Here is a 17,773-nt window from a genome sequence, read left to right on the forward strand (position 1 = left end):
ATCCCACAGAGCTGGAGTTACAGAAGATTGTGAACTCACATTCTTGGGTGCTGGGAACCGAACCCTGGACATTTTTCTCTTGACAAGGTCTAATTGTATCCTAGGTCTAATCTATGGAAATCTAGCACATACTTGAATCTATGATTCTAATTATAATTATTAAAATGTTCTTCTAATTGTGACAGCTACCAACCCAACATATATATATATATATATATATATATATATATATATATATATATACACACACACACAAGAATATATACATATATACACATGTATGTATATATGTGTTCTGTTTGTGACTATGAAGGTGCACATATCCACATATTTATTAGCTAGAAGCATGTGTACACAGTTTCAGGGACCTATGAGTTTAGAAATTCATAAATACAGATAGAAAACAATGTAGATACAGCTATTTAGCCAACGGTAAAGAAAAGGTACTAGAATACCAGTATTTGGGCTGGTGAGATAGTTCAGCAGATTAAAGGGCTTGTTGCTAAGCTGATGACTGAGTTCCATCCCCAGGACCCACACAGTAGAAGGAAAGAATGGCGGAATCCCGCAGGTTGTCCTCTGACCTCCATACTTACACATGCCATGACAGGCTCAAACCCGAATAAACATTATTTTCTTTTTCCCTCTTTCTTTCTTTCTTTCTTTCTTTCTTTCTTTCTTTCTTTCTTTCTTTCTTTCTTCCCTTCTTCCTTTCTTCCTTTCCTTCTTTTTTTCTGAGATTTATCTATTTATTTTATGTATGTGAGTACACTGTCACTTTCTTCAGACACACCAGAAGAGGGCATCAGATCCCATTACAGATGGTTGTGAGCCACCATGTGGTTGCTGGGAATTGAACTCAGGACCTCTGGAAGAGCAGTCAGTGCTCTTAACCTCTGAGCCCGAGAACGTTCATTTTTAATGTGGCATTAAATACCAGTTTATAGACATCTTTCTTTTTTCTTTGAACAGTCTTATGTTGAATAGGCCACCCTCAGACTCACTGTGTAATGAAGGACCTTGAACTTCTAGTTCTCCTGCTTCTACCTCCAGATTACAGGTACACACTACATACCTGGTTTTATATGTTGCTGGAGGTAGAACCCAGGGGTGTGAGTGTGTGTGTGTGTTTGTGTAGGTGTGTGCACATATATGCATGTAGAGAGCAGAGGACAACCTCTGGTGTTGTCTCTCAGACCAAACGAACCATGTTCTTTTAAGTGATATGCATCAGTACGCATGTTTGCATGTACATGTGGGGCTTTGGGGACCCTAAATGAAGAGCTTGCCATTTTGACTAGTCAGATTAACCAGATTGCTCTCAAGATTCCCCCTGTCTCTGCCTCCCATGCACCAGGATTACAGGATCTGTCCCCACAATTAAAAGCAGGTGGCACTTGCTTTTAATGATGTATCTATGTGTTACATATCCTCAGGGATACATAGATATGTAATGTGCACACACATAATTTAAAGTACAATAAATCTTTTTTTTAAAAGACTAAAGGCTTAAAATGTTAGTTTATTTATTTGAAAATACCTAGATTAGACCTAGGGCAGTTTTAAGTGGTTTCTGGAATCTGAACTCTAGCCTACATACAATGGGTGAAAAGCATTGATTTATCACCCTAGTTCTTTCCTCCTCCTCTTTCTCCTTCTCTTCTTCCTCTTCCTCCTCCTCTTTCCACACAGCTTTTCTCATTGGCTTAGAACTTAACAAGAAGGACAGGTTGGCTAGCCAGCAAGCCCCAGGGACCCTGGCACTTCTATTTTGCCTCCTCAGTGCTGGGGTTACAAGCATCAGGCTCTCACAGGGCAGCCGTGACACATACTTTTAATCCCAGCACTCAGGAGACAGAGGCAGGTGGATCTCTAAGTTTGAGGCCAGCCTGGTCTACAGAGTGAGTTCCTGGACAACTAGAGCTATACAGAGAAACCTTGTCTCAGAAAAACAAAAACGAAACCAAAACAAAAAACAAAACAAAAATGAAACAACAACAACAAAAAAAAGAAAGACAGACAGAAATAGAGAGAGAAAGAAAGAAACCCGCGAGAGAGAGAGAGAGAGAGCGAGAGAGAGAGAGAGAGAGAGAGCGACAGAAAGAGCAGGTCCCCATGCATGTAAAATAGGTACTTTCACAGTGGAGCTTGCATCTCTCCAACCACAGCCCACCCCATAAGATGAGCTATACCCTCAGCTTTGGACCAATCTTTGACGAGTTGATCAGAAAATGATTGTTTCACGAGACACACGTCAGCAAATCCCAGCTGGAAGCCATTACAAATCTCTCTCACATATCACTGTTTGGTAAGGCAGGGAGCTCAGAAAGAATTCTGTTCCTTGAAGCTTGGGCTTAAAATGCAACCCAGGTGAGGGCATGGGTAGCGTTCAAGGCTTCTCTGTCTGTGAGCCACTTTTCTTTTCTTGCTCCACATTGTCCCCTAGACACCTATGAACCCTTAACCAACCCTTCTATTTGGCAAGAACCAGTCTTAAAAAGCATGACATTCCTCCTCTATAAAATCTGGGGACCCCCCTCAGCCCACTGTGTGCAAAGCACTTAGCTAGGTGCTATACAAAAGTGTTGAGGCCTGGTGCACCCTTTGAGCTCAGCCATAAAAGGAGCAGTGTGCTGGAGTCCTTTAGACCCCCGGAGAGCCTTTAATGGAGCATGAAGGTGTTGTGGCCTAGATGTCTGTCCACAGAATGCCCTGCCCAGTCAGCACTTCATCTCTTGTCCACCCAGTGGCTCAGTCGATGGCACAGCCTCCTCCTTGGCAGCAGACTTACGTAGCATGGGTGGGAACATGGATGCTTGCTCACAGCCACAGATGCTCTGCTGCTGTAATGTTCTTCTATTACTTCTACTTTGTGTTAGCGTGGTGTCCCTTCTTCTCATCCGTCTGACTTTGTAGAGCTTTGTGACCTCCATCCACCATCTTCCAGTTTCCCATCCCCCCGCCCCCCATTTAGGTTATATCAAGCAAAACTGGGAATGGAACTCAAATAGGAATGTAAGATCATTGCTGAAGAAATTTACAAATGCCTGGGGATTGAACTTGGGTCTTCAGGTTTGGCAGCAAGCACCTGCTCCCTCTGAGCCATCTCTCTGACCCAAGTGATCTTTTATTTTAGCGTTCTAGTGGTGTACTTAAGAGACGACAAAATGTGCATGTCTTCATTCATCTCTGAGACCCACATAGTAGGAGAGAACCAACTCTCCAAAGCTGTCCTCTGACCCCCCACATATGTAAAGTGACGTGTGCTCGAGTACGTGTACACACACACACACACACACACACACACACACAAAGAGAGAGAAATGAATAAATGTTGATTTTTTAAGATATTTATCTTACATGCATGAGTGTTTTGCATGTATTACATATGTGTACCATATGCATGCCTGATGACCACAGAAGTCAGAAGAAGACATTGGGTCCCCTGGAACTGTAGCTAATGGGTGGTTGTGAGCCACCATGTGGGTGCTAGGAAACAATCATGGATCTTTTGCAAGAGTAACAAGTGCTCTCAAACACTGAGCCATCTCCCTAGCTCCTAAATGCTTCCCCCCCTCTCCCTTTGTAACCCTGGCTATCATGGAACTCACTCTGTAGACCAGGCTCTGGCTCCTGAGTGCTGGGATTAAAGGTGTGTGCCACTACTGCCTGGCCTAAGAAAAAAGAGACAAAGAAACAAAGAAAAGAAGCAGGAAAAGAAAAGAAACAAAGAAGCTCAATCCAGGGCTACAGATACAGTTTAGTTGTTAGCATGACTGCTTAACACACACAGTGTCCTTGGTTCTGGCCCCAGTACCTCGTGAGTGAGTTGTGATGGTGACTCCTGTAGTCCCAGCACTCAGAAGGTAGAAGCAGGAGAATCAGAAGTTAAAGATCGTTTTCAGCTACAGAGCAGGTTAGAGACTATCCTGAAACACTGGGAACCCTATTAATTAACAGTAAATCCTATTCTATGTAGACCAATGTACATGGTAAGCAGGTGCTTAGCAGGAGGCTCAGGATGGGAAGAGAAACAGTTACACACAGGTCAATGAGACATCAAATGGGCACATACACCGTGCAGATACATACATGCAGGCAAACACAGACACACTAAACACAAACGTCTTTAAAACTATATCTATTCAGTTCTGAACTGCAAGTCAGGGAGGGCCCTTCATGCTGAACAGAAAGAACAAGTTAAATCAGAGCCTGGTCTGTGCACACACACACTTTTTTGGGTGCTGGCAAGAGGGTACCTTGCTGTCAGTGGGTAAAGGTACCCATCACTTAGCTGAACACCCTAAATTCAATCCCAGGAACCCATATGGTGGCAAGGGAGAATCAATTCCTAAAAGTTATCTGTCCTCTGACTTTCACCTGTGTACAGTGGCATGTATACACACACACACACACACACACACACACACACACACACACACACCCTAAATAAATGAACAAACAATTGCAGTTTAAATGATTATTGTGTTTTGTTTTGCTTTGTTTTCCCGAGTCAGGTTATCTGCTCCAAACACCTGATCCTCCGGCCTCAGCTTTCCTGGTTCTGGGCTTACAGAGTGTCTGATGGTACCCACCATATTGTTTACTCTTTGGGGACCTTCCATACTCTCTTCACAGCAGTTACACCCCTCCTTCACAAACATTCATTTCAGGGTTTTTCGTGGTAGCTGCTAGCCATGCCTAGGAGGGACTTCTAACGTGAGGATGGAGGCCCAGGCTGTTTATGGGGCCTGCTCTTCTAACCACACAGGGAGCTCAGTAACTATTTGAGAACTCCATTATTCTGCTGCCTTGTAATTCTCTAGGGCTTGCAGTCTTCTGCAAAGACTGTGAATCCACACATCAGGTAATGTTCAGGGGTCAGTGGCTTTGAAGATCACTCCACAGTCTGATGGGTGCAGGTGTATTCTCTTGATGTCCTGAAAGGTGAACATATGAAACTAGTTTCTTGATTTTGTAAAAACAAACAAACAAACAGATACAAAAACAAAAATAAATTTAAATATAGCCCACTACTTTACTCCAGATTTCAGTGTGCACGTGCATGTATGTTCACATGTATATATGTGTATTGTGCGTGTGTATATGTATTATGTATGTATAAGGTTGATGTTGGGCATCTTCTTCAGTCCCCCACATGCATGTAAGTGCATTGTGTATGTCCCTGGTGCCCTTGGAGGACAGAAAATGTCACTGTTTTCCCAGAACTGAAGTTACAGAGGGTTATGATACCCCCCTTCGCCCCCCCCGCCCCTGTGGCTGCTGGGAACTGAACAAGGTCCACTGTACAGAGTAAGTGGTCTTAACTGTTGAGCCATCTTTCCTGCCTCTCCATCTTACTTGTTGGAGACAGGATCTCTTGCAGAGCCTGGAGCTCATTGATTTGGCTGGATGGCTCACCAGTGAACCCCAGGACCCATCCTTCTGCTTCCCCTATTGCTTGGGTTACAGATATTCATTGTCTTGCCTGGGTCTCACATGGCTGCTGAGGATCTGAGCTCAGGTCTCCACGGCTCTGCAGCAAATACTTTACCCGCTGAGCCAGTTCCCTGACCCCTTCAGTCCTTCACGCTCAGTATCTATGAATGATCTACTCTTTCAGTCTGAAAATCAAGGGCTTTGCTCAGAATATGAAAGTAAAATGGGTTTAAGTAGTTGTCTCAGTAAGACTCATCCTCCAAGAGTCATCTCCAAGTCAATCGGATTTGACTCTTAGAAACAAATGTTTCAAAATCAAGCCTGCCTGAAAGGATGAAGATTTGTCATTATTGGGACTGTCTGCTTACTAAACAGTAATGGTGGCAGTCACTTACAGAGCTAGGTAGCAGGTGCTGCCCACACATGCTAGGGTATCCCTGCAGCCGGCTGGGATTATCCGCCTTTACGTTCATTAAATACATTAGGTTTGAGAGCTTCAGGAACTTGTTTATAAAATATTGAAAGATGAGCTTGAGTGTATCAGAAACCCCAAACCCCATACCTGTGGCATAGTTTAGTGTATGTAACATACACTTCTGGATGGAGATTATGGATCATTCCAAGAGCTGGATCGTAAGCTCTTAAATGGCTACGGGACATAGTATATGATGAAAGAGTTATAATAATGTGAGGGCAATGGGTGAGGAGATGTGTATTGTGTTATTCAGAGAAATAGGCTATAAATTCTTAAGCCATGGGAATAGAGTTTTTGTTTTTGTTTTTATTTATTTTATGTATACAAGGACCCTGTTGCTATCTTCAGACACATCAAAAGAGGGCATCAGATCCCATTACAGATGGTTGTGAGCCACCATGTGGTTGCTGGGAATTGAACTCAGGACCCCTGGAAGAGAGTCGGTGCTCTTAACCACTGAGCTATCTCTTCAGCCTTGTGTCTTGTTTTTAGGTAGACAAAGGGGACTAGGGATAGAAGTCAATTGGTGGAGACTTGCCCAGCATACATACGGCCCTGGATTTGATCCCCAGTTGCAGAATAAACAGAGAATAGTGATTTCACAACCCTTGGAAGGTGAAAGCAGGATGATCAGGAGTTCAAAGCTGGTCCCAAAAAGTGAAAAAATAAAGTGAGAGATAGCTCGACAGTTAAGAACACATACAGCTTTTATGGAGGACTGAGTTTGGTTCGTATTATCCAGTACAGGAGGTTCACAACCACATGCAAATCCAGCTCTAGGGTGTCTGACACCCTCTCTCCCTCCATGGGCACCTACACTCTCAAGCACAAAACCACACAAACACACTGATGCATACTTAAAAATAAAAAGTAAATCTTAAAAATGATACAAAATAGAAAAGACAAGGGGGTTGAGGTGTGTGTCAGTGGTAGAGTGCTTGCCCAGCAAATATGGGGCCTAGGTTCAAACTCTAGTACTAGAAAACACACTTGAAAAGAGAAGATTAAAGCCAGAAAGAATTCTATACAAAACATGAAGCCTGGTTCCTAGTTATTAATTATTAATGGGTGACCTTGGCTAAGTCTATTTCTTCAAATTAAATAGGAGATATCACTAGTAAGAGCATCTATGCTGACTACAATGTCAGCTTGGCACAAGCTAGAGTCATCATTTGGGAGAGGAGACTTAATTGAATAAATGTTCCCTTCATACTCGCCTGTTGGCAAGCCTGTGGTTCATGTTCCTAACTAAGGATCGATGCTGTAAGGCCAGCTCACTGTGGGCGGGGCCACTGCTGGGCTCCTTCGTTCTAGATGCTGTATTAAACAAACAAAAAACAAAACTCTTTCTCTTTTTCTCCCCCCCTCCCCCCCCCATCTCTCCACAAGCCAGGAAATAGTACTCCTTAATGGTCTCTGCTTCCTGCCTCCAGGTTCCTGCTCTGACTTCTCTCAGTGATGGATTGTTAGCTGTGAGATAAAATAAACCCTTTCCTCCCAGCTTCTCTATCAACCTCACAGGCTTATCACGGGAGGCCAATGAGTACACATAAAACCTTCTGAGTAGACCGCGAATCTTACACTATGGCATAATATACATGGCCAGAGGAACTCTACTCCTGTCCAGTGTTATGCAGTAAATACACGTTCAACTTGGTTCAGTATGTTGTTTAAAGTATTACATCATCTTTCTTTATTTTGTTTCAATGCAAATACTAGTCCTCAAAGCAACACCATGTCCCAAGTCATTAAAGGTCCCTGGCTATAACTGAATAAAAACACCTTAAAACACATCTTATCCAGGAAATAGGAACGATTGGGGTCGGTTGGGACTAAGAACAGGAAGTCCAGAGGGAGGCGAAAATAATCATATAATAAAGAAAAATCTAGCCAGTCTGGGAATGCTAGCTCGAGCCTATGTTAGCCTGGACCACATACAAGTGAGGTCCATGTTTGTGTGGACTGCAAAATAAGACCGTGTTTCAAAACAACCCAAACAAAAACGTAATTTAAAAGTCAACAGCTACATTTCATTTTTCTTTCTCCACGAATTTATATTCTGAGGTTTAGAAATTGTTCAAACTCATCTAAATTATAATACGAGTTTGGACGCAACAGAGCCAAGGGTACTGTTGTTTTACACGGGGTTAAAATGAAATTGCAAAGTAGATTGACTTTTCTTGAGTAAGTTTTAGGGTAAGTAGTGCCGGAGTCCTAATGGATTTCCAAACCCACGCTCCCCTCTCTCACTCCCCCCCCCCCCCCCCAAGCAATCAGGAGGATTCCTGGAACTCGCTAAAGGCAGTTAGTGACAAAAGCTAGATTTCCGTCAGCGGCTTTAATTAAAGTTAGCTTTTAGCCTGTGCCCTCGTCATGTGCCAAAGATTTAGATCGGGATTAGCAAACGCTAATCCACGTGTAAAGGCTCTGTAGGCTCCATACGGCACCCCCCCCCCCCCCGTTAGCCCGCCCTCTTTAAATGTACGTTTCGACTCCTCTGGGTTATCCTTAATTAATTTCAAGAGCTGTGAACAAATTCCCATCGTTGGAGTCTTCTTTCATCAGCCTAACTTTTATTTAAGCAGGTAACCCACCAAAGTCTGGCCTCTCACAGCAAGCTCTGGACAGCCCCTGATCTCGTCTCTACTCTCAGAATAGGGACCTTTCTGCGCTTAGTTCTCACACATTAAAAACTTAATTCACTTTAAGCAGAGTTAAAACGTCTCCTCCCAAAAATAACTGCTAATTTTAGGGCTCTCTAAGATAATTTTGAAGCCACGGCTGTATCTGATGAGACCAGAGAAGATAAGAACAGTCTCCAAATGTGGGTGGTAGTTGGGGGGGGGGGGTGGGGGTTGTCGCCATAGGATGCCTCCAGGGGCGCTGACAAGCCTCAGAAGTGGGAACTGGACTTCCCTGAACAGGGCCTGGGCGGGTGAGCAAGGCAGGGGGATGGGCAGGGGGCCATCAGGGGAGAAGTCTCCGGCCTTTCCACATCTCTCAACACCATCCCTCCACCCCAGCCCCCTCCTCCGTGCAGAATCTTCAACTGGCCCGCAGGAGGGAGAAGGGCCCCGGGGGGCTGGCCGCGGCCAGGAGGATTGGCCTTTGTGGCCCGGTGGCCGGCCGTGGCGCGCAGGCCGAGGGGCGGGGGCTTGACCCCCAGGTGCATTGTCCGGCGGGGCCCTCCCCCTGTCCCCGGGGTCGCCCAGGCGATCTCAGCGTGTCCCTCCGCCAGCAGCGCCGACCTCGCCGTGCGGGGCCCAGGGGCCAGATGTAGAAAGTAGTCCCCGGCCGGCCAGGCTGTCCACTGCGCCGCCCTCTACAGCCTCCCTCCGCCCCCGGCTGGACGCGGCGCGCGTGGTCCCCGCGGCTTGGCGCACTCGCGGGGCTCCGTGCGCCTGCAAGCGGCGCGTCGCCTCGCCACGCCGGAGCAGCGGGTTGCAGCAGGAGCTGCGGGTCCAGGAGAGCAGCGGGAGCAGCGGGCGCGGGCGAACAGCCCGGGAGCATGCCCGCGCAGCCCCGCTGAATGGCGCCTCCCGTGCGCCCGGGGATGCTGCCCCTGCTGCTGTTGCTGCTACTGCCGCCGCTCGGCTCGGTTCCAGGTGGGCGCGCTCCCCATGCGAGTGTGCGCGACCGTGCGCGGGGAGGGGGACGGGCCGAGGTGCCCCGGGTGGTGCGGCCCGCCAGGGTTCTCTCCGGATGCACTCTCCCAGCGCTCCGAGGCCGAGGCCGAGTCTTCCTGGAGCCGCTGACCACTATTCCTGCTCATGCCATTGTCCGAGCTGCGGCCAGCTGGGGGCTCCGCGCTGCCTCCCGGGCCGCGGCCGCACGTGGTTTTATTTATATTGTTTCCTGAGTGGCAGCCTCGCCACGCAGGGGGGCGCCGCGGTTGCGCGCCGTTTCCAGGGTTTGCAGTGGGGTTCCTCCAGGTCTCACGGTGGTCGAGCTGGGCGCCCCGCGTTTTCTCAGCTCCAAACTGAGCAAGGAGATGGGAGGATGAAATTGCAAAGAGAAGGAGCTTGAAAGTTGGACGGCCCATTTGTGCCCCAAGAGAGGCAGGGAGATAGGTGTCTGGATAGAACTGTACTTTCTGCATGTAGGTCTTTGGGGTGCCGGCTGGAGGTCCCTGAAACCTCCAGATTAACCTTGCACAAACTCACATAAATTTATTTCTCTATCTGCAATCTTGGTTTTTTTCAAAGACAGAAAAATGTAAAGTGAATATTAAAGAAAGGAGGATCTTTGACCAGAGGGGCTTGAATTATTCATTTGTAAGTTAAAATCACTGGTTGTTTCTTCTTCTTCTTCTTCTTCTTCTTCTTCTTCTTCTTCTTCTTCTTCTTCTTCTTCTTCTTCTTCTTCTTCTTCTTCTTCTTCTTCTTCTTCTTCCTCCTCCTCCTCCTCCTCCTCCTCCTCCTCCTCCTCCTCCTCCTCTTCTTCTTCTTCTCTCTCTCTCTCTCTCTCTCTCTCTTTTTCTGGAGGAGTTAGTTTTAGTTAGCAAGAGAAAGGATCAAAGTAGGATGCGGCTCAGAAACACAATGGGCGTCTTCCGGAGTGGTGCATGCTGCATGGGGCTGTTGGGGTAGCTGCCTGAGGCAGACCTTAGGGGAAGTCTGGAGTCCCAGACTCTGAGGTGTTCAGGATCTGTCTTGATCAGAAACAGATAAATCATTGCTGGTTATTTGTAATCAGGGCTTCGAACTGACCAGAAGAAGTGTAAAAAAAAAATAAAAAACTCCCTCCAAGACCCCTAATTTTTTGCCGGCTCAGATAAAATAGATAGATTTTTGCTTTTGCTCTGATGGCAGGAGGCAACGAATGCTTTATTCTGGGGGGACCTGCAGCTTGTGTATGCTTGGATAAAGCATTTCCTCTGCTCTGATAAAAATGTGTATTGGCTGATTAAGCAATCTCCTATCCCTCTTAGACAGTAAGGACCAATTAGTCACGCATTTTTTTCCAACAGTTGGTAGCACTAAAAAAGTGAAATAAAGGTTTCCTAATCCGATCACCCACTGAGTACAAGTGGCAAGTTACCAACTTTTCAAAGTCTATTGTGTGCCCTTTAAATACCTAGCTGGCTTGGCAGAAATGAAGTAAATGGATTTCTTTTAAGGAGAGGAGACAGCATCCCTGCTGTAAAAGGGCAGATAGGAAGAAAAAATGCAAACTTGTAATTTGTCACAAAAGATAAACGTACTTCCCAACAGAGTAGGTGCTGGGTTTCCCAAAAACACTTCAAGAGACAAGGAAATAAACTCGCTTGTTCACAGAGTTGGAGTTTTGCTAATGATTTCTTGTAAAATTAGACTTTTATGACTTAACCCTGTTCAAGATCTTTTTGACAGGCTTGTAAAAGTAGCCAACGGCTTGTGCTAGTAGGTTCTGATGATTTTGGGTCTCTGGTGAGAAACCTGAGAACCAAATTTTTGGGCTGCATAGAAGGTATTAGAATCTTCCCATGTTTTGAGTTGTTGGAAGGATCTGTAGCTATTAAAGTCTTTGGAAGTTGATGGTTGTGGCTACAGGAACTACCTTTTACCACAAATATGTGTTTACACTTGTGTGCTAAATGATTTTATACCTGTAATTCTGGATACACCTTTCTCCCTTTTTTCCTTTGCAGGAGTGTGGAGCTTTAACGAACTGTTTTTCATGAAAGAACCACAGGATACAACAGTCACAAGGAAAGACCCAGTCTTTTTAGATTGCCAGGCACACGGAGAAGGTCCCATTAAGGTCACATGGTTGAAAAATGGAGCAAAATTGTCTGAAAATAAACGGATCCAGGTTCTATCTAATGGCTCTTTATACATCAGTGAGGTGGAAGGCAGGCGGGGAGAGCCAACGGATGAAGGATTTTATCAGTGCTTGGCAGTGAACAAATATGGGGCCATTCTTAGCCAGAAGGCTCATCTGACACTGTCAAGTAAGTGTTGAAATTCTTCTTGGTGGTTAACAGTTTTATTGTTAAAAGTTTTTTTTTTCTTTAAATTGGCTTAAGAATAGCACTAAAATCATGCATATATTAAGAATTTTACCAGAGATGGTACTAGCTGGTGCTAAGGGAGGCAGAAATCTATGTATGTAAACTTGACTGGCTGGAAAGCAAACTCAAATTAGACTTTGAACACAGCATAAAATAAAACCTGACTAGGTGGGCCTATGCACATTTCAAACGTTGCTCACTCTAAGAATTACATGAAGAAGTTTGACCAGTGCAAACAAAGCTGTTGTAAAATTTTTAATCTTTGAGAAATCACTGAGTGGAAACAACCTCAAATAAATCTTTCTGCTGTGTGGCTGGATCTTCAGTGCTAAATCTTTCTTACAGCCCAGCCTTCCATCTCAGACTGCCCTTAGATCACCCATGTTGCTTTGTGATCCCAAGAGAGGGCATTGGTTAGTGACTCTCCAGCCTTTGAAGTAGTTCTAGTCTTTTCCAGCTGGGAGGGAAAGAGATTACCGCTGTTTCTGTCTTAGGCCTAATGTTATTAGGTCAGATCTGCTTTTGCATTTTTTTTTCTTGGTAACTTTTAAAACTTTTATTTATCTTTATTTCATGTGCATTGTTTTGCCTGAATGCACATTGGTGTAAGGGTGTCAGATACCCTGAAACTGGAGTTGGAGACAGTTGTAAGCTGTCATGTAGGTGCTGGGAATTGAACCTGGGTCCTCTGGAAGAGAAGCCAATGCTCCTAATCGCTGATGGCTATTTCTCCAGCCCCCAGATCTGCTCATTTCTTATTTCAGTTGCCATAAAGTTTGCCATTTAAGAATTTTCTTTATATTGACATCATCTGAGCACACCATCAGCGTAAGTGATCCTCTGGATGGTGGTTGACTTAGCAACTGCTTTGGGTGTTGGGATGGGCCTAGGACAAGGAAGGGAACTCCTTAAGGTCACCACCTCTTCAGGTGACTAAGCAGTATTCAACAAACTGGGCTGGTGGCAAGAGCATTACAGTCCAGCTGTGCTGCTAACCCAGAAAGGTCAGATTCCGCACTGTACTCACACTGACTGGTTCATAAAGTGTAGGACAGGAAGAGCACGTTCTTGAGATAACCACATAGGCTTTAGGGAGTGGTCTGTCCAAGGTCTACAACAACAGAAGCTTGGAAGGTAGCTTCTGAGATTCTCAGGTGACTTCAACTGCAGCTCACTGGCATGTTTCTGCGGTGCTTAGAGAAGTTCTTGGTGTGATTTGAGCTGTGATGATGAATCGTGGAAAAGAGATGTTTGTGTTGAACTACATTGGCAGATTTGAGATGCTTCCAAACCTAGCCCCACCCCCACCCCACCAAAGAACATAACAGTGAAAAAGATTTCTGATAAACTCCATCCCCAACACCCCACCCCTCTGTTCCCTTTGGCTATGGTCCCTGGTCAGTAATTTTTCTTCCATTGAGTACTGGTTTCACTAAATAGATCCACTTTGATAAGAATATGCATCTTATCTTAGCTTTATGTTCTGTCCATCCTAGTCTTGTCTAACATACAATCACTGTGTGATTCTTGCGTTTTCATCTTTCCAGATTCATGCAATCTTTTTTTTTTCTAATTTTGTCATGCCAAGGCACTGTACTTTGGGTTGCTTTTGTAGGGAAGTAGATGATGGAGGTGAGTGGACAGATGCCTATCAAGACCATCCTTGCTTCCAGGACCTCCTGAGACAGAGTCCCATAGCCCACCCAGCTTTCTGACTCCATAAATAAAATCGGAAATGAAACAAGTATTAGGAACGGGGCCTGGGTTTGTGGCACAGTGTTGGAGCATATGTTTGCTGTGCATGAGTGTCTGGGTTCAGTTCCAGATCCCCAAACCAAATCCAAACCAATCATACAAAAAGCTTTTACCATTTTGAGTATCTTCACATTTTTGTATCTTTAATATTTTTGTTCATAATACTTACATATTAATCACTTTGCAAAGTATTGTGGGGAAGTAGATGACCTAATCTCCATATTTATAAATATAAGAACTTGCATTGAAAAGTCAGGTATGGTACATACCTGAGATCCCATCCTGTGGAAGGCAGAGGAGGGAGGGTGGTGAGTTCTAGGCCAGTTTGGACTACATTGGCAGATGTAGTTAGGAATGTTTATTTGCCCACTGATCCATCTCACAGGACCTCACAAACAAACAAAACTCCCGAGATTGAGTGTTTAGAACATCTCTTGCTTGGGTTGGGGACTGTACAGTCACTGTTACAGATTTAAAACAAGAAGTTCACAAGATATTCAAATTTACGTTTCTCTTTAAAAATAAGAAGGCTCCCAGTGATCCTAGATTCATAGTTTTGATGTCTGAGAAGCAGTGTCTGGTAACAGGGGCTTTAATCGCTCTTCCTGTGCAGATGTTATCCAAAGTAGGAGGAGCAGAGCGACATTCCGTGGGTTCTCTCTCTCTCTCTCTCTCTCTCTCTCTCTCTCTCTCTCTCTCTCTCTCTGTGTGTGTGTGTGTGTGTGTGTGTGTGTGAAGCTAGTTCTTCCCCTTACGGATAACACCAGGGTACTGTGGGGTTTTTTTGTTTGTTTGTTTGTTTTCTTAGGGATTTTATGAGCGAATGCATCGTTTGCTTTGGTGGTGGTAGCCATCTGTAATCTAAAACTTTAATCTGCGACACTCTTAATGTTTTTGTTTTTTAGTTTGTTTTCTGGTTTTTTTTTTTTTTTTAAACACACAGGCTGAGTCTTAGTTTCTGAATTTAGCAGTGTAGAATCAGAAAGTTGCACTCTCTGCCAGAATTCCATTATTCATGTGTAAATTAGGAATCCGCAGGGTTAAAAGGTTAGACCCTGGCCAGGGTGAGGTTTACCCTGTGATAAAGAGCAGATGACCCTCATTCATTGGCCCCAGCTTTCATGTGGTTCTTCTGCAAAGTTGCTTATTGCCATGAATTGTTCTTGAGGAATGCAGAAATTCGAAAGCGAGCTGGCCCTTCCTTAAGTGTCACTATGGGACCTTATCTCCCCGGCACATCAGCACAAGGCTCTTCCCTAAAGCCTGGAGGCTTGGCTTTCCGGTTGTTCACCCAAGCACAAAAGAATACGGCTAGCTTAGTTTTGCTAAGGCATCCCTTTTTAAAAAGGAAAACATAGGGTTAACATAATATATACCTATTTTTTTTCAAGTAATCCTTTGTATGATAGCAATCTCATTGGCCACCTTTTTATATTTTCATGTAATTAAAAAAGAGGGGGAAGTGGTGTGGGAGACCCCTTCCTAGTTGCATATCATAGTAATATATATAATAATCAGAACATTAAAGTAGGGGTTATGAATGTAAATATGTTAAATTTTAGTACATTAAAATTTCACCTACTTGAGTGCTGTCTTCCTTATATAAACACTGCGATTAAAATATTTTAGGAATACCAAGTAACCAGAGAGCCGCATTGATGTTCCTTGCATCCTTAATGCTGGCATAAGATAAATCTCAGAGGAAAGCGTTAGTGTGCTAAAACAGTCTCATATTTCAACAAGTTTAAATTAAGATAAGGGGAGTAGAGGAGGCGGGCGTGTTCTGTGATGTGTAAAAGTCTGGCCATCAGCGAGGATTGAACAGGAAGCTGTCTGTTTGTTTCCTTTCCATAAAAGGTGGAACTCGAAGCCTCTAGCTGGGAGGGAGGCAGCACAAATCCTGCTTATGTTTTAGGGCTTTTATGATCAAACCTCCCCCCGCACACCCCCCCCCAAAAAAAAAAAAAACTTGGGCAAAGGCTTAAAAAAATGTAGGTGGAATTCTTTTACCTTCATGGTTTTTTTGGGGTTTTTTTTTGTTTGTTTTTTAATTTGAGATTGATTTTAGCCTCGGTGAAGTTGTTCCTGTGAGCATTTCTCGAATTTTAAAGTGACTGGAATCACTGCCTTTAATAGGACACGCTGTTTTTCTTGAGGAAAGCGCTGCTGCTTTTGTGTAAGGTGAAATTCTTAGCATTTTTATTTTGTGGGTGTAGGTTTCTGCCTTAAAGAGTCCTTTATAAATTACTACCCAAACTTCATTTTGAAATGTAAAGGACATTAAGAGTATTTAAAATAATGTTTGAGAAAAGGGAATGACGTGGCATATGAAAGAATAAGAATATAAAAATACAGCTCAGATATTTGGATTTTTATCAGAGATCCTGGACCCAGAACTGGCAAAGCTTCCTGCAGTGAGTGTCCTTGTTACAGTGGGGTTTTGACTTGGAGGCAGACTCCTTTCTGTGAGACACACAAACACTTACAGCTCCCTGTCTCCATTCAGCAGTTCGACATGGAACTCTGAGTCCATGGATACTGGAATAAAGAAAGAGAATAAAATATGTATTTAGAGAGACAGATCTGGCAACCTGCACAGTAAAGCGTAGTCACTGCCTCCTGGTACCCTAGGGAGAGAGAGCATGGTTTGAACGAATCTGTTTAAGTTCTGCCAGATGTCCAGGACTCATGAAGTCAACTCAGTAAGAGCTGTAGACACCTCCTTCTGCAGGCTGGCTCTGAAGAGCTCCCTGCTTGAGGTCTGTGGATCAGGGCCCTGATAATCTCTAGGTCAGAGAACCAGTTTTTCCTCCTTTGCGTGTGATTCTCTTCTCATTTTATGCCACTTGTAACACTATCTCCCTCTTTTCAAAGTTGGTGGGTTTTTTTTTTTTTTTTAAAAACAAAGCAGGCATCCAACAAGAAGGTAGAGTTCTCCTTTCCTGAAGACATATAGACACTCACTCACACACACACACATAGACACACACAGAGACACTCACACACACATAGACACACACACAGACACTCACACACACACACACACACATAGACACACACACAGACACTCACACACACAGAGACACACACAGAGACACTCACACACACATAGACACACACACAGACACACACACACACACATAGACACACACACAGACACTCACACACACACATAGACACACACACAGACACTCACACACACACATAGACACACACACAGACACTCACACACACATAGACACACACACAGACACTCACACACACACACACATAGACACACACACAGACACTCACACACACATAGACACACACACAGACACTCACACACACACACATAGACACACACACACAGACACACACACAGACACTCACACACACACACATAGACACACACACAGACACTCACACACACATAGACACACACACAGACACTCACACACACATAGACACACACACACAGACACTCTCACACACACATAGACACACAGACAGACAGACAGACAGACAGACACACACACACACACACACACACACACGAATGTGTTTGTTTTATTTCTGCCCATTTTAAAATGACACCTTGAAAGTGCCCTGGGTCTATACCCTTTTGGTCAACTGTCTTCAAGGTTCTAAAGAAAAATGTTCACAGCCGGGGGTTGTTTGTACAAACCCTGGGAATCTGTGCTCCCTTATCTGACAGTTGAGCCTGTCGAGGAAGCTCACAACAATTTAAGAGACTAACAGAAAACTAATCTTTTAAGCGAGGCTTTAGGTTTAATGTGTATTTCAGCCAACGAGTGAAATGCATTTGACGTTATCCCTGTGACAGCCATACTTTTACTTACAGTTTGGAGACATGATCTTTATCTCATAGCCAGGGGTGTTCAGCTGGAATCCTTGCTTTTAGCTAGTAACTGATGGAGACTCACTTGCAAAATAATCAGCCATGTTGAGTCATGATCTCTTTTTTTTAAGAAAGATATATTTATTTTTATTTTATGTCTATTTGTGAGTGCCTGCTTGCATATATGTATGTACCACATACCTGCACAGTACCCTCAGATGCTGCTAGATCCCCTGAAACTGGAGGGTGTTCTAGGCAGCTGCGAGCATCT

The 17,773-nt window shown here is 44.3% G+C and overlaps 1 protein-coding gene across 2 annotated transcripts in view; it reads left to right on the plus strand.

Moving 5' to 3' along the window:
- The first annotated feature begins 8,919 nt into the window (after positions 1 to 8,919).
- Positions 8,920 to 17,773, plus strand: part of Prtg (protogenin) — a 102,939-nt gene continuing 94,085 nt past the window's right edge. For both annotated transcript variants that reach the window (XM_076926277.1, XM_076926278.1), the window contains exons 1-2: positions 8,920 to 9,519; positions 11,544 to 11,846. In XM_076926277.1, the coding sequence (XP_076782392.1) occupies positions 9,444 to 9,519; positions 11,544 to 11,846 (379 nt within the window). In that variant the 5' untranslated portion in view covers positions 8,920 to 9,443. The remainder of the gene's footprint in view (positions 9,520 to 11,543; positions 11,847 to 17,773) is intronic.

The sequence above is a fragment of the Arvicanthis niloticus genome, chromosome 27 (assembly GCF_011762505.2).
Source record: "Arvicanthis niloticus isolate mArvNil1 chromosome 27, mArvNil1.pat.X, whole genome shotgun sequence".
NCBI lineage: Eukaryota > Metazoa > Chordata > Mammalia > Rodentia > Muridae > Arvicanthis > Arvicanthis niloticus.